The sequence below is a fragment of the Pleurodeles waltl genome, chromosome 12 (assembly GCF_031143425.1).
Source record: "Pleurodeles waltl isolate 20211129_DDA chromosome 12, aPleWal1.hap1.20221129, whole genome shotgun sequence".
Taxonomy (NCBI): Eukaryota; Metazoa; Chordata; class Amphibia; order Caudata; family Salamandridae; genus Pleurodeles; species Pleurodeles waltl.
Window position 1 is genome coordinate 657,463,132 of NC_090451.1, and position 18,089 is coordinate 657,481,220.

Consider the following 18,089-nt stretch of genomic DNA (forward strand, 5'->3'; position numbering starts at 1 on the left):
GAGTCAGAGAGGTGGCCTGTAATGTAGGCACAACTAAAGCCACAAAGCTTGGTCAGAGGAGTGTGGGCTTGAATATGGAGCAAAGAGGCCAGGGTGGGGGTCAGCGGAGGTGGGCTGCAATAATGAGAATCCAGAGCCTACAGCTCACCCATTGAGTGTCCAAGTCATCTGCCACCACACTGCGGCGCAGCGGCTCTCAAGTTTTCTGTCACTGTATTTATGCAGCACATCCAGTCCAACAGAGGTAGGTAGTCTAGGTAACAGCAGTATAGACTGCCCATCTGTGGGGTACTCACCAGCTCCCTCTCTGGGTAGTATGCAGCACAGACCACCCTCTGCAGTCTGAAGACGTAGGCTCCAAACAATGCCACAAAGAAGGAGACTCCGTACAAGAGGCCTGGATGCCGGGAAAGAACAGAAATAAATATTACAAAGCTGGAATGTAGGGAAAACCACTAACGACAATTAAGTATCTGCGAAGATAGCACTCTAAATCATTGATTCCCTTACATTTTAGTTTTTACGGTGAAGCCACTTTTTACATACTCTTCAAAGGTAGCTCCATTGCTACTTAAGTTCTGTCTTGGAATAATTACTATAGATATTATTATAAATGTATTACAACTTTGATTGCTATTACGCATATTCATTTAATTGAATTACTATTATTACTTTTACTATTAAAATTATGATCATGGTCACAATTGTGATATATGAGGGGAGAAGAATACTGTATAAAAATCAGTACTTTGTCCACAATATATTTAATGTTATCATTTACGGTTCCCCGTTTATTGTGTTCACTGGTACATGCTGGGGCAGGAGGACAGTAATCTAGCTGCATGTTACATAAATTCAGTAACATGCTTAGAGAGTGACCTGCATTAAACTGCTTAAAACATGTTTTCCTAAAAATGGAAAGCTAGATATTGGTTTATGTCATTGTACAGAAGTTCTCCTGAGTTGGAGTAACCATGGGAGTGTTGAAGAGGTTGTGGCATAGGGGAGCCCAATCCTTACAAGGAATAAGCCACGCCTTCCTACTTTATGCCATGCTATGTTGTGCAATATTTCTTTAGCCCCATTTATGCCATTTATGCAGCTTATTAGCACTGCCCGAGTCATGCTGGTTTGTCCCAGTGGACGGTACTTGTGTGGGGTTATCAAGCAATCAATCAGTTTTTATAAAGTGCAACTACTCACCCGTGAGGGCCTCAATGCGCTGGGTTATGGTGTTGGATCAGAACAACCTGCGACTAAACAAATGTCTGCAGGTTCTTGTTCTCCAAGCTATAAACTGGTGCTCAATGGCGCAAAATGTGTTGTAGTTTACACTTGCCTAGCAAAAAGTGCAAATGTTTACACGGGTGCATTATTCATTAGCACCCACTTTACCAATAATCTATGAATGAGGTCTCTAGTGTGCCATGTGCAGAGAAGATTGTGGCTAGTGAGGCAAGGGAAGTGAGCATGTTCATTGTGCATGAGCCTGCAAACAAGGGTGTTTTGAGTATGGCAGGGGCTGTTACTGCACTCAATGTCAGGAAACCTGCAAAGCGGGTTTGAGTGAATGAAGCAAGGGGCAGCGAGTGTCTGCACTGCTGTGTCGAATAGATGAGACATAGCTAGTGTGTACACTCAATGTACAGAAGTCTAAGAGGTGTAGCTTCTGAGGGGTGGTGTTTGGGGTGTTACACCTGCCTCCCCCCCACCCCCAGAAAAGGGAGAGAGACACACACACACACAATCTGGACCCCCACCCAGAATTTACAAAATGTGAAACCAGATAACCTGTAATCAATAGTCTCCTTGCTTATCCAAATTGTGTGATCCTAGGCATACATTTTATTTTACAGAGCCTCTTTTCCTTTACTATCACATATGGCCGCACTTTTACACACTTGAGGTCAGGATGTGTGCTGTACAAGCATCTCTTATATTTGACTGAATAGACTGTAATGCTGCTCCATCAATAATAAGGCCCAAGGCCACATTTACTGTTTACATGACTACTGACTTGTCTCTTTCTTTACTATTGGTATTGATGTTGGGGGACAAGCCAGTGATGTTTCTAAAAACTCTTAATAAATGTCTGTCCATGGAGTTATATAATGTGATGTACTAAGGTGAAACCCTTCTGCGTGTTAAAAACACTTTTTTTTTAATTATGAAGAGATTGCATCATATTTTTACATTATGATTTTTGCATGATATACATGCCAAATGTTTTCAAGGCTGGTCTTGTGCACAGACTCTTCGAGCTGAGCAAAGTCTATGACTCGGATCTCGCTCAGCTCGCCCCATCAATCAATCTGCCTGCGCGCCCTCCTCTATTTGCAACTCGGTCTCAGCACTTTGGGCCTTCAGTCACTTGATAAAATGATCTGTAAAATAAAAGTCAAGTACTAGAAACACAGAATGATGGAGCCCTGCCAACATGCACTGATTTGACAACTCTACCATCAAGACTTCTTATAGCAGAGACAAAGAAGACTGTGTGCATTGAAAATACCTCTGATCCCAGGACAGGAACTCCAGGCCGTAGTGTTGCAGTGACTGTAAACATGAGGTTCCAGGGAGAACGAGTAGGCCCAGGTGGAACGACAGGGACATAGCTTCAGCAGGTGTGTTTGGGCTGTGACATACCTCAAACGCATTCTTGTTTTGGTCATTGGACCTGAGGGCCCGAGTCGGGTCTGCTGGGTCTGTTTTTCTTATTGTTTTCATTTCACAGAACAGGTTTTAACTTGTTTGTTTTTGGGATTGAAATCTTACATATGTATAGAAACCAGTTTACCACAAAAGTAGTAAATCTGCAACCACTGAAGTGCTCCTTGAATGAGTGCAAATTTACACATTTTGGGAATTCACAAACATTGGCAGTAGTAGGCTGGGAAAGCTGTTCAGTTACAAGTTTCTAGGCATACCAATGGCAAATACATACTCCAAAGGAGATGGGATGATTGGTTGCAAATAGTCTAACCAGTGGCAATCGCTCAAAGTAGGTTTCCAAACCATTATTTCTCATCAACTATTCCACCCAAGACAGAGGACCACCTAATGCAAATCAATACTGACTCTGTTCCTCATAGAAACAGTCTCTCCTGAACCGTGGTCATCTCAACCACCCACCCTGCATCCCAATGCTTCTTCAGCTGGGGAATTTGATATTCACAACACCTTAATATCAACCCCGAGAAGTATGCACAGAAAGGAGTGGTCAATGAGGCATAGAATAGTGAGGATTTATGAAATGCGGGAGGGTAGAGGATTTTGAGGAGAGAAACACACAAGAAAGAGAGCAGGCAGTACACAAAGGAGAAAGCTACAAGGCACGTGGGGGTTGTATTTGGCCGGGGACACAGTGGCGTAGCGTCGGGAGTGCAGGGGGGGCCGGCCGCACCGGGCGCAACATCTTGGAAGAGACTCGAGTGCTAAAATCCACGGGTTAGGGGGCGCAAATTACTTGCCTTGCCCCGGGTTAGGGGGCGCAAATTACTTGCCTTGCCCCGGGTGCTGACAACCCACGCTACGCCACTGCGGGGACAGCCACATGAGAGAAAAAGCTGGAAAAAGCAGGCGCTCTCTTGACCAACAAAAAAAAATTAAAATGAAGTTCCCTAAAAATGAGCAATGGAAGCATACAAGTCATCCAGTCAAAAGAATGGTAAAGCGGCTGTGGTCTTGGGTCAGCGACAAACACAAGACAAGGAAGGCAAGCCATCAAATAAGAAGCAAAGCAAATGAGAATGACAGTACAAGCCGACCAATGAGAAACATTCAGTGGGCTAAAAGACGCTGTATAGTCACAATATGTTTTCCACAACAGATACACTGCTTCTCTCTTGTAGGCAAGACATAAAAAGTGATATGGAGCATGGGGCAAATGGTTTTGCTCCGAAGCGGCCTCCTGGCTGCATGTGTGCTTTACAAACACAACAAATGTATTCCGTCACACAAATGTGAAAATAATATTTTTTAGTTTTACTTTTTGTACATCACACGCATGATTTTCAAACATTAATGTGTGACTGACAGAAACTGATGTGGCAATTTCATTTTCAAATTAGGTTAACAGAGTAAATAAAATGTGCTTGTTGATATACTTTTTAAAGAGTTAACCGCTTGCTGTTAATGTGTTCCTTTCCTGTATTCACACTCTTCAAGCATGGAAATGTTGCTAATGTGTGGTTAAGAGATCCAAAGATAACCTTCTCCTGGCACATTCTAACAGGCAGAGGGCACTGCCAGTGGGATGGAGGGCTGTCACATTTCGTTAAGTGTGTGGGAGGACTTAAACTCTTCAAAAAAGTGATCAAGCAAGATGGTGAGGCACAAGGTGACACCACAAACACCTCTCAGCCTGTCCCTCGGCATGGGGCTCAGGGGGATAGGGCTAACAATCTCCATCTTCTGCTTGTGCAGTTTTGCCATCCTGACTCCCTGTCTTCTCTGTCCTGTTGCCCCACTGCTTCTTTCTCTCTCTCCCTCTCAGCTGTCTTCTCACCTATGATGAGGTATCCTCCATAGTCTGGCTCTGAAGGCTCCAAGAAGCACCTCCTGGATATGACGCTGACGTTGCCCACTTGGAGCACATCGAAGGACGAAACGATGTCTCTGAATATCTCGCCAGCATAGCCGTCGCCCTCCACGCTGACAGTGATGCTAACGGGGGCTGCGAAAGAACATAAAGAGTTTGGTGTAATGAGGGCAGAGCTAAACCATAGTCTGGGACCTTTAAGAATGTGCCAACAAAACAAAAATGGGGCCTGGAGAGAGAGAACTCCAAAGAGCTGTGCTTTATTCTCCAACCTTGATACCTCTGGTTGTAAGTACGATATACATGGGATGGTTATGTACGCAGCTGTGATGTCACCAGGTTAATTCCAGTCCAATATTTACAGTTAAATAAGGCGGCAAAAATTCAATCTGCAAAGGAAATGTATATTTAAAAGCATACAGATAATTGGTCTGTAGAAAGGAAAGTGACTTCCAAACAATGGAAGCAGTGTTCACCAGTGTCAAAATCAGATGGGTGCACACCTCACCTTCCAGGCAGCAGAAAGGAGGTGTCACTCCTAAGGCACTTTTTCAGGGCCCCATACTTGTGCTGCAACATTTATTTATTTATACACTGCAAAGCAAGACTAGGCTGTTTATTTAAGGTGTAGGCAACTAAAACAGCCCATACCAGTAAATACTGTCGGATGCTGCACCTGCCGTGTTTTCTTTCTACGCAGAACATATAGATTTTTTTAACCCTAGAAAATTGTCTTTGTCCTATTCAATAAGAGTAAAATAGATTCCACTGAATAGATCAAGCACATGCACATCTGTCTGTGCAATCTCTACAGTGGTAATGAATATATAAAAACATGTATCATGGCTTGCTTTAAGTGGTTTCAATACAACTTAAAATAATTTAATGTGTTTCTGCATAATTTAACATTCTGTAATATAATTCAAGGTAATCTAATATTAGTTCAAGATACTTTAAGAGTTGAGCTTTCATTTAGTTCATCTGAGCATGCTCTCCCCTTCTCCAAATCTGGTTGTTAAACTGGCTTTCAGTTGTCTGTGCTGAGAAGCTGCTCTTCAGGATATTTTGCATGGGCGTCCGCAAGGAGGGGCAAAAAGGGGCGCTTGCTCCCTTGGATATAGCTACAGCCTCGCGTGCAGGCTCACAGTGCGGTGTAACACTATGGCAGCCGTGGTGTTACGCTGCCTGCACTAGTACGACCGCAGCCCTTGCCAAAAACAGTCCAGGATACCGCGGACCCCCCGGCCCTGAAAAAAATTCTGTGGACGTCCCTGATATTTTGTAACCATTTTGGGCTCTCCAGCTGAAACAGCTTGGATATTAGCTGCACAGAAAATAGTAGGGTTTGTTGTTCTCTTAAAGCCATTCCCATTAAGCCACCACGTCCGATTCCAGGGACATAGAATATGGATCCTTCTGCAGCATGCTTCAGCTTCCTGAAGCACAAAGTTCTAGTATTGTCTCGGACAATGAGAACACTGAGTCCACAAAGGATAAGAGTGGAAACTCTGATAAACTTCACGATTTATTAATGACTAAAATTATGGAGACTTTTAATCTAACTCCACTGGCAAGTTGGTTGCTTCTGACCTTTCGAACTAAGTTAATCTAAAACATTTTCTTTGCCTTTGTTGGGGGTGGGCGCTTCTCTCCCTGTGCCTGCTGCCGCTTCGAAGGACCAGAAAGACGGTCTAATTTTCTTTATAATTTACATACACAGTAATTTTGAGGCATAACTGATTGTGACGCCTGATGCCACTCCCACCCTCTGAAATACTGTGAACAATTTGTGGACGGGGGGGGGGGTCAGTAATACAATTTGAAAACCGTAGGGTAGCATTTCACACTCTCACTTCTGTTATGATCAATGCAGAACCTCAGTCAATAAATTGGATTTTATCTCAGATGAAGGAAGAGATAAGTCCAGCATATCAGCCGCCTTACGAATGACTGCATGATAAGGTGTCACCTCAGGTGGAGGCAACCCCTGTGGGAACAATAACTCCAACTCTGGGAAAGTGTCTAAACCACTAGCCACCTCAATTCCCTCAAAGTCCTCATTTGGGGAGATAACTTCACCTTCATCCAGCGCTGGAGCCTGATGAGAGGCTAAATACTGCTTTTCCTCAATCAGCATCAGAGCTTCTCTTCTGGACCTGAGCGTCGACTCCAGGAACGGCATCAGAAGAGCATAGACTGGCATCGGCGACGTCAGCAGCGGTAACTTCGATGCTGGAGATACAGCACCAACTCAGGCTGGAGTCGAGTGATGCGACGTCAGCAGAGACCTCTCCGACATCCGTGTGGCCACCAGGCAAAGGCCAGGGTAACTGGGCCAATGGTTAGAAGGGCAGGAAAGAAGGCTGCTGGTACAGTGCTGGGAATCCCCCCAAAGGGAGGGACATTGGACCCCTGGGGCCAGCTGGCGCTCTTGAGGGAGTCATGACCCATCTGAAGATGTCATACATCGCATTTAGAAAATGGGTTGGATTCGCCCCAGGAGTTGGAAAGGATTGAAATTCTCGCTACTGCTGTTGAGGCTGAAAAAGGCCTGATGTTGGCGGTATCACTTCTGGCTCCGGATCCGGGTGGGTCACCGGAAAGCACTGCTGTACCATACTCACCAGCAACGTCTGAATCTTCACCAACAACGGCGCCAGAGAACCTTCAGGTGACTACAGAGAAGACTAAAGTGGCTGCAGAGTCACATCTCTGGAGGACCGGCGCCGAGGATTATTGTGCCGTCTCTTCTTATGTTCTTTCCTGGACGACATCGATGAGCGCCAAGATGGCGACTCTGAATGAGGCTGGGACCTACGAAGACTTCTTTTTTACTCTTTTTTTCACTTTCACCAAGAACAGCTTCACCTCTCTCCCCTTCAAGGCTTTAGGATTCATGCTCTAACACAACAAACACTCCCAGAAGTCGTGCTCAAGCACCAAAGATAGTCCACATGTGAGTCAATAACAGACATCTGACCTCCGCATTCCCTACATGGCTTAAAGCCCGACTGTTTTGGAGGAGACATACTAGCAGGACCAAAAACAATCTAAAAATCCTTCAATTCAGTGTATCGCCAACGCAGAGAAAAAGAAAACCATTACGCTTCGAAGGCGCAGAAAAAAGAGACGGCAGGGACTTCTTATGGCTCCGATGACAGACGGAGTAGAGTGTGGAGCCGTGCTATTGTGACGTCCTCAGTGATGGGGAGAGCTGTGGAGACATTTCCATCAAAAGCTGGCGCAATGGGATATTCAAAAGATAAGTAATCCAGGGGTAGATGTATACATCAGGAACTACTTCTGTCTGTAAGGGTTAGCTGATCCTTCAAATGATTGCTCTATATTTCTTCATCTGTATAAAACACTCTGAAGTAATATATCAATTCTACATGATAGCTCTCAAAGTGTGTTTGTTTGCATCAAATCTCTACACTGTTTGACATACATATGCTTACCTGTATATTTACACATAATGACCAAATAAAACATTTAAAAAAATGTATTATGGCTCGATAACTGTACTGATCTCTTTAATGATGTTATCCATTTGAAAATGCTAATAAATTGCTAAACAGGAAGAAATGTTAGCCCAAGAAAAGCAAACATGTATGCTACCTGATTAGCCTATATAGCATAGGCAATGCACAACTACATGAACTACTTGTTTCAGGAAATCAGGCCTTTATGTCATTTCCAAGGGCTTCATGCCGGTCTCCATTCATAAGAGGCATAGATCTCACACTGTTTCAGTTAGGGAAATGTGAATTGATTGAGTAGCTCAAAGCAGTGCATTGCAAACGCTTGTACCTCATTCTTGTATCTTCATGCTAGCCTATGTCCACATGTGTATTACACAAAAGGTCCACCCCCTCATCTCCCTATTTCTTGACCTTATCATTCCAAGCCCAAGGGGTTGCTATGCATTCTTACAAAATAAGTGAGTTCAGTTTCTTGACTCCATTGGCATCATGGGTACCCCTGGGGTATATTGTGGTCTGTAAGCTCCCATTTCCTTTGATGGACCCTTCTGTTTCTACCCAGGCTACACAAAATGGAACTAAGCTATATTCTATTTTGGAATCCAAGGTGAGTCTTTATCAGGTTCATGATGCAGGTGGGTGGTCAAAGTGACAAGACAGCATACACAGGAAAAATAAATAAAGATTACGATAGGCCAAGGCAGGGTGTCTTACCTCTGGCAGTGATCTCTCTCTGCAAATGGAAGCGGGCCATGTCGAGGATCCAGAAAATAATGTAGTCCATAATCACAAAGAAGACAACGATGATCATTTGTCGTAGGACTTTGGTGATGGCGAGTGTGTAGTTTCTCTTCTCCCTCAGAGTCATGAAGCATGAGCCTGGAGGTGAAGTGGAAGGAGAGAAACAAAATTGAGGTCATGGAGAAGAAACGCAGGACGCATAAGCCAAGAAATATAAAACGGGCCTGGTGACATCTAAGCACCAAATATTGGTCTATGCTTCAACAATATGGTTAAGCAACTTTTGGCAGTGGTTTCATCTAAAAAAATGTTGAAACATCATGAGCATGTGCATCACTGGGTAATGACTGCCTTTTTGCAAACTTAGGAAAGGTATCTATTTGTGGTTGAATCAGCTCAGATTTGTTCTATCGAAATCCCATCATCCAGTCTACAAGATAGGACGTTAGAGCCACAAGAAGAAGTGTACACAGACCTGCAGTCTCATGTTCCATGATCACTTTCTCCAAAGCATTACATTTTGCCCCGACATAAAAATCAGAGTCCTGGACCAGGCAGGATTAGTAGCAGGTGTTCCCTGATTGTTCCAAAATGTAATAGAGGGATTTTGGTAGTGTAAAGTTTGGATATTCAATTTTACTGGGTGCAATAGTTGGTGGTCCAGTATTGGCCAGGCAAATGCATAGAGACCAAGATCTCAGGTTGGAAAGCAGGGCCTAGAATAAAGACTTACTAAAGACTATTTACTAACTTGAATACACATTTGTAGTTAGCAACTGTAACTGGGGCTTGGACGGGATGGAGGTACAGCGAGAACTACCCCAAAGTTTTAGCATTTGACAGGATGAGGGCTTAGCCAGATGACTAATACTCAGACACAAAAACGGAAGTCGAAGTTGAGGGAGGCCATTAAATACTTTAATTGCCAAAGTAGGTAGTGAAATAAACCAATTCTTCACTTATTTTTCAGCAGTCCTTATTGTATGTATTTCAAACCAGTAGGAATGTGCAGGACAAAAAGGTGCGTCTAGGAAGGACCAGTCCTCTCACTGACTGGTGTTAGCCATTTAGACTGGCCAATGCGGAAAGTGCAAGTCTATTGCTTACTTAGTTTAACACTTTCGTAATCTGAGGAACTGATGGCAATAAGACGGGAAATCCTGCTGGCCCTTGGCAGGCTTAAAACTTGCTTATACCATCTAAAATTCATGACCTGTTAGGAACATTACAACTCATTTAACAATGTTACTTTTACCAGTCAATCAGAACCACGTGGAGCGCCCTTAGAACTGGAAGGCTGGATACTCAGAACGTTTCAACATAGCTGGCTATAGGGATTGATTGACACAATGAGCTAACTGCAGTGGGTTTGGTAGCAACTGACTGGCTTGGATTTAACAAACTGTGTTCTTATTATATGATTCACTTCACAACAGTGAAGTCCATGTTTGACTGTCTCTTGTTATCTGGTCAAGACAATATCTGGAGACAGCCCATCTGCAAATGATAACTGTTAGACTTATGACACCAGCTCTATGGAATATGGATGTCTTGTCAGGATGTACAACTTACAAGTTGTATTAAGGGACCTGTTTAAGCGGTCTTACAGAAACCACCCTTTAAGAACCACTGCTAAGCAAATAACCTTGTGGTGCTGTCAAAGATTCACCCTGAAATTTAAAAAAAAACATTCATACCAAATGTCTGCCTGGTGAAGACCCAGCAGGCTGGTGGCGGAAGTGGAATGGAATGCAAACTCTACTTCTACCAGTCTGCGACTTACTACTAATGTTACAGCCAATCAACTCTTCCATGGCTCATGTGCAAATGGAGCACTGTGTTAACATACCTGGTCGTAGATATTTTCGACTCTCTGATGACAACAAAGGCAGAAGGGTGCTCTTGCCACGCCGAGCCCTCATGAAATCAATTTCCAGGAAGCCTCTGGTTATGTAGACATTGTCAAAGTTATCATCATATAAATAACTTTTGCGGTAGACCAGCGCCCTAACAGGGAGAAGACATCAGGTAGGCACAAGGTAACTAAGAAGCAATATATTAAGCACATTCCATAGAATTCCCAATCCCTTTGCATTTCAAGTCTTTAAGGCTGCAGTCTTTAAAGATGTACAATTATTGAAGGTGTGCACTTTTGCGTTCCAGGCAGCCCCCCATCTACTAGGCTGCTTCTCAAGCCACATCCCATCACTGTGATATATAGACAAACAATTAAAACACTGGCACAACAGGGGTATAACCTCCACTGTTATGGGAAGCCAGGCTCTCATGTTGAGAGCAAACAGACAGACAGTCTGGAAAACAGCCACAGACAGACAGACACACAAACAAACACACACACACCCCTCTCCATTCAAATGATCACTAGTCTGTGGAGGGAAATCATACAGTTGACTGACATGATGTTTCTTTGAAAGATCAGTACAGTTGAGACATCTGGTCATTTCACTTTTCTCAATCATCCAGCCCATTCATGCCGGGTGATGGCAGGTGTAAACCACACCTCATCCATCCTTAGCTCTTTCATGCAATAACATTCCCCACACGCACCTGTAATAGATGTACACAGTAATGATGGAGGCCACAGAGCCAAATATGGTGATGAACTCCCGGTAAGGGCGCATACGATCATTGACGTCCTCCATTATGTCTGCGGCTATCTGCGAGAGAGTCTTGCTTGCAGTAAAGTCGATGTCAAACTTGTGGGTGATGGTGATATTGAAGTCAAACTGTTTCCTGATGTACGCGATGACATTCATAAGGGCTGTGCCAGATAGCAGTGCAGACAAAAGAGTGGTAGAGGTCAGGAACTTCTAAACCATTAGAATACTTATAAATACCCCCCTTATACTTGAGTGAGTTGTCCTTTGGGAATAATGGAACTACTCATGGCAGGAAAGTTTGTCCTCCAGGGTCACCCCACATAAAGGAGACTATCCAAACAGAACAAAATGTCTTTATCCTATCCTCCTCTTATGGTGTGCTTCTCAGTGCTTTAAATGTCCTACAGCCTCTGAGTACATCATAATCTGCTAGCGGTTATATGATGGGCTTTAGGAGCTAAGTTAGGGTCTGCTGATTGTGTACTAGCATCCTGGAGACACTGTGAACTTATGGGGGGGCATGCAATGGTGTGAGATTATCTGAAAGGCATATTGGGAGCCTTGTAATAGTCTGTTCAGGGCTACATGTGGTTATTTAGCGTCTTTGTAAGGCTCTTTCAGCATATGTGACCGTTTGGCAAGTTGACGGGGAGCTATTTCAATTTACGCAAGAGTCAGGTAAAAGTTGTGTGAGGGTCATTTTAAAGTTTAGCTCAACATGTGAGTCAATTACGAGTTATGTGAGGGTCTATTGTGAGTTATAAGATGCTTTGCAGGTCATGGTCCCTCCTCATCTCCCCATACAGATGCAAGACATTCTTCTCTGACTGCATCAGCATTAATCTGGCCTCACTATTTACTTGAAGTCTTTAAGCTTCTTTTTTAACACACCCAGCTTGGGATCTGGTAGGATCTAGTTGTAACCTCATCTGTAGCAAAATCCAAACAGTTACCCTGATTTTCACTTTGCAGCCCAACTCTTGCCTTGCTGAAGCAGTCTGGTCCACCTGAAAATCATGCTACTGGCAGTCTTTTTTAACCTTTCAATTGTTTCCAGGGCTCAAACTTGCCATCCACTCACTACGTATCTTCACAGACCTTTCATAGGCAACGCCTTATCAGGCAAAACCTCCCAACATCTTCACATGGCCAGCTTGTCTCTGGACAGCAGTCCAAGACCAAATTTGCAGAGATAATGTTTTTGTAAACTACTTACGTTCTCCAACTTTGTTCCTGATAAAGCCCTGAATGATGTGTGGAATGATACAGAACAGGAGAAGCACTGCAGGAGACAAAAGTAAAGAAAATCATTATAGCTGGAAAACTGTCAGCTTGGCCAATGTACAAACACTCTCTTGCCACTCTTCAAACACATGCTTTAGTTGGCAGAACCTAAGATATGATTATAAGAACTCCTGCATGCCAGATAACTGCCTTCCCAGAAACGATCCCCCAGCTCCTCCAAATCAAATCACATCGCAAAAGTGCTAACTGTCCCAAAATCTTGTTGGGCACAGGGCATACCTAGGGGTATTAAACTCACTGACTCATAATTAAGCCAAGCGTTAGGTCTTCCAAAAAAGTAATTTTCCATTTATGAGAACTTTGACTTTCTTTTTAACAGTGAGAAGGCACTAATCAACAATAAGTGAATTTACACCCAACTTATACACAGTGATGTTTCTTTCTGTAAATCAAATTTAAATTAAGAGGACTAGTCGCCTACAGGGTACTGAGGTACAGAAAATCAACCTGGGTGATTCTACTCACATTTAGCCACCCAGCAAAGAAATTTGAAGAGGAGTACAATGTAGCAGAGGAAGAAGAGGAAGGGTATGACCTGCATGCAGGAGTCAAAGGCATCATCGAAAATCTTGCAGCACTTGTAGAACGGTTTACCCAGCTCCTCGTTGCAGATGTCACCAATCTGCATCAAGAAATACCAGATGTTCCGAAGCGCACGAACTGGGGAAGCAAAGGAGATAATCAGGAGCAGGAGGTGCAGCAATAGTGAACTACAAGTTTTTTTCTTACTACACAAAGACACAATCAATAAATGAGTAATCTCCCAAACAGATTCTGAGCTGCAAGACTGGGAGACTGAGCCACCTTTTACTCAGAAAAGAAATCTGTCCTCTAAGGCTAAAGAAATATCTGCCTTGTTCTAGATTAAAGAAAATTAGCTCAGAGGATGTGAAATAAATCTACCTTCTCACACACCTTTGCATTTTCATCTTCAACCAGGTCAATTAATTTCCTTTTTCAGCGTTCCTAGTTGTTTACAACGTATAAATGGTTGATTGGAACATACCATTCAACTCCATCACAGATATGAGCTGACCCATTGTGGTGCACAGAACAGGTTTTAGAAACTGTGGCCTAGAAGGAAAGATTACTTACTTGTAATCCTATTTCTTTGTTAAGGGTATTTCCCTCAATTAATACACAGTAGAACAAGGAATACAACTTTTTAAAGTTTCTACCAATTAAACAAAAAAAAAATATGCCAAAAAGGTAACATATTTTTTTCAACAATGAGCCAAAATGAAGTACAAACCAATGTATTCGGCGGAAAACACATCTCTAGCTAGAGTGTAATTAGAGCAAAAAAGGAAAGGGTTCCCAAATTCAAACAGACAATATTAGGAATTAAAACCTTGCCCCTCTAAGAATCTTGGAAGACTGCACAATCCCATCGTGCCCAACAATCTGTTGTTGGAGCAAAGCGAAGAGTAAAGTAATGGACTCAAAGTCTGTCACTGTAAAAGAAGGGAGGTGGGTGGGGTTTTTATGAAGACAAAGAGATTACACATACTAAGAATTAGGATTGCAATAAATTAGATTTCAATCTTCACCATGGGATTCTGTCCGATATTCATAAAAGGTAGAATTGGGCATCAGATTAATCAAAATGTAAAGTGCTACAAGGGCCACAAAAATGAACTCTTATGCCAATGAGTTATGAGGAGAAGCCTGGCCCACTAAACTTACGTGTACTGGAATACAAGCCAGACAAGGTCTGGCAATAGTGTGCACTGGTCTTAAAGTTACGTCCTTACAAATATGGATATTTCCCATCAAAGATACAGCAGCCACCTTCCGCCTTAGGGTTACCAGGTAAGGACCTAATAGGATTTGATGATTTTCATAACAGGTAAAAATATAAGAAACTAGTTAGCAAGCTATCACAAAAATTGATAAAGAGCAGTTTGACTGTGTGTTTTTCTTTAGACCTATCACAGAAACATAACTTTCTATTGAGGTCGAGAAGAGAACTGTAAGAGGGACATTGGAGTTAGCAAAAATGAAGGTATGCAAATGGTCTGGTTAATGTGAACACCAGAATCACATTTTAGGCTAAAAGAAGGGTGCATGCTAAATTACACTTTAGTCTGTTGGAATACTGCTTATGGGTTATCAAGTCACACAAGCCTTAATCTTAAACATCACTAAATAATCAACCTTCCATGAGAGGTGGTATAAATCAGCCTTATTCTTTGGATAGCTTGCACTTTGTTCAGTTTCCCAAAAGGTGACTGCCTTCCAACTGAAAGAAACACTTTCCTAAGGCCTACCAGGAAATCATCTATCACTGGAACAGTGAAAACATGCCTTAAAAGGAGATTAAGGTAAGCAGCAACAGGAGCTAAATATACTATAATAGAGAAGTACTATAAATCAGATTTTGCGAATTGAAGAAATGGTAATACTATCTTTTCCTGGAATGTTCTTGGGTCCACCTCCTTGTTCTGCACAAGAAGCCCAACATCTTCCATTTGTGGGCATATGAACAGCTTCTGGAAAGACATTTCACCTCTCTAATGATGGCCATGCAAACATCAGGCAAATACGACATGCCCATACTGCAAGGCCTCAGGAGCGAGGGAGTCGAGCCAACCAACAGAAAAAAAGAGAGTGAAAGATTCTGCCGAAAATCCTGACAAGAACATCCAACCTGATCGCCAGCCTCTTATGTATCAGAAGGGACCATAGGTGCCAGGTTCACCTTCCAGGGGAAGGTGAGATGGCTCACAGGATGCCTTACTCACATGAAGCTCCATGGAAAGAATATCCTCTAAAGAAAGAACCTTAAATCAAGAGCAATAAATAAGCAACATTTTTCCTTTTTTGTATAGCACCAACCTCAATATGCAATTCAGATTTCCATATATAAACCATATGCAGGAATCAAATCCCTGGGATTGATCGTTGTATTGTTTTAATGGTGCCTTGAGAAAGTATCTTGCCTATCTGAACACTATAACAAAGAAAATGCCGAGTTATTTTCCCAAATGGAAATGTGAATAGAGCATTTCATTTATTTTACTAACTTAAATCATATATTGATTTTCCGTGTATGAGGAACTGACTTTATGAATGAGTCGAAATCACATTTTAAAACAAGGGGTATGCTTTTTGATGAATTTCAAAAGTGCATTTTTTTCAATGTATAAAGTAAATGTTATACTTTGAATATTATAAATCTTGGTTCCTAAATATATGAGAGATGACTTTTAATTACAGCCTTCTATACCTCCGACAACCCACCTCAGTCCCCTTTAGTAAAGATGATCACTTTTTCGCACTACTGACTTGTCTTTCTGACAGCAGGCATAGAAGTGGGATTGGAGGAAAAGCATAAATAAATCCTCTGGATCAACTCATTAAATCTGGCAACCTGGAAATGTAAAAGGGGAATTTTGCATGCTTTGGTTACAAATAAGTACCTTCAATAGGAGAAAATGTTTGCCAGCATTTCATAATTTAGAAACTGTTCTTCTGACAAATGGGACTCAATTAATCTGCTTTTTACTTAGCCACCCTTGCCAATGCATCAACATCAGCCAAAAGCCTCCGGTCAACATCCAGTGCCACATCACTTAAAAGTCCTGATTAAGCACCCTGAAGTTTCTATTCCCGGGTTTGTACAGATAGTACATGGTTGACACATTTTCAGTGTGAAGCAAAAGAGGTCCTGGCTGAATCACCAGCAGGAAAAGTCTTCTGTGCCAGAGAATCACCCTCAAGACTAATACATTGATATGATACTTCTTCTTCAAAGGAGACCACAGCCCCTGAGTTGCCAGATTATCTATATATGATTCAAACTGCATCAGTGAAAACATCTTCCTATTCTCTATGCCAAAAGACAGTGGAAAGCCCACCTCTGACTCCTCATCCGCTTGCAGTCCAAAAAGAGCTTCCATTGAAAAACACCCACAGCATCGTTTGTTGTACATAAGATGAGAAGACAAAGAAGTAAGACCAACCCAGGAGGAATGTTTCACTGAGATACCATGGCAAATGTCTGTGGTAGGAAAGTAAGCTGTGTATCTTGCCATACCGATAAGTTGTTTGTAATCAACATCCTTCCTTCACTATTTCAAAAGAGCCTCTCTTTTTTTCTTTCGCAAGACAGTCAAGGAGCTAACTCATTGAGTCCCACAAAGAGAGGACATAGTGGTTCAAAGGCAGAAGAACTGAGTGATATCACTGTACCAAATAAAGGGCCTGATTCTAACTTTGGAGGACAGTGTTAAACTGTCCCAAAAGTGGCGGATATACCACCTACCGTATTACGAGTCCATTATATCCTATGGAACTCGTAATACGGTAGGTGGTATATCCGCCACTTTTGGGACGGTTTAACACCGTCCTCCAAAGTTAGAATCAGGCCCAAAGTCTTGTATACTTTCCTGTCCATTAAATCCCAATTCCTTCTCTCATTTTCTGGTGAGTTGGGAGGAACGAGTCATCAGCATTATAGCTCTCTGTGATGGACATGACCAATCAGCAGGAATCACTGCCTTCAAGAACTTTGGATCCGAGTTGGCTGATCTAAACATCTTCCAGAGAGGACATTCTACAGCAGAAATTAATTTACAAGGGTATCCATAATGTGCTTAAGCAGTCTATAAACAAGCAGAACTACAGGACGAGCCTGTGGCCTTCAATGGATCATCTAAAAAAATAGTTGAGGTGCTGACCTCCGGTGTTGTTGTATGTAAATTAAACATTCTCCAGGCTCAGTTTGAGAGCTCATGGAAGATCAAGAAACAGCCAAAAACGTAAATTCTAGATGGTTTAGACTCCAGATACAGGAAAGAGATCCCGCCAACCAGAACACAACCCAGCCGGATGTGAATCCTGAGGTGAAGATCTGTGTTATCTTCCTCTTCTTGGAGGGGGACACTTAGGTTAGGAGTCAGCATGACGTCTTCACCTATTAAAATCCTACTCTGCTCTATGCCTCTTTCACACATGCCCAGATAATGACATATCCGTAGATTTGCGACACCATTCACACGAAATCCACAACTAAGTGGAGTGGTTGGATGATAGGTTATTCTTTCGAGGGATAGGGACTTCTGAAGACGACTGAGGAGGTTGTTGGGGAAGAATCCTGTGTTGAGAAGTAGGTGCAAGTTTATGAATCTGATCATCATCTGCGCATCTTCATTAGCAAAAGAGATGGAAAATATGGGATGATTCTCTCCAGGTCCTTCGAGTTGAAGGCAACCCTGGTGTCGCCAAAACGGGAGATACTCTTGGTGATGAGGACAGTCCTTCAACCTCAAAGTGTGCCTTGATGTCAGCCCCGAGCTTTCTGAACCTCTTGCAATTAATGAATGGGTACATCTTGGTGTAGATGTTGAACTCCAGCCTCTTGACATTAAGCGCCTCTCCAATGATCACTGCAATGTT

At 42.6% G+C, this 18,089-nt stretch overlaps 1 protein-coding gene across 4 annotated transcripts in view; it reads right to left on the reverse strand.

The window, feature by feature from the left end:
- Positions 1-18,089, reverse strand: part of DCST2 (DC-STAMP domain containing 2) — a 169,225-nt gene that overhangs the window by 75,360 nt on the left and 75,776 nt on the right. For 3 of the 4 annotated variants that reach the window (XM_069218400.1, XM_069218399.1, XM_069218397.1), the window contains 7 exons: positions 13,155-13,349; positions 12,601-12,666; positions 11,332-11,545; positions 10,613-10,770; positions 8,737-8,901; positions 4,508-4,675; positions 297-397 (listed from right to left, as the gene is read on the reverse strand). In XM_069218400.1, coding sequence (XP_069074501.1) covers positions 297-397; positions 4,508-4,675; positions 8,737-8,901; positions 10,613-10,770; positions 11,332-11,545; positions 12,601-12,666; positions 13,155-13,349 — 1,067 coding nt within the window. The remainder of the gene's footprint in view (positions 1-296; positions 398-4,507; positions 4,676-8,736; positions 8,902-10,612; positions 10,771-11,331; positions 11,546-12,600; positions 12,667-13,154; positions 13,350-18,089) is intronic. The other variant, XM_069218401.1, reaches the window with a different exon arrangement.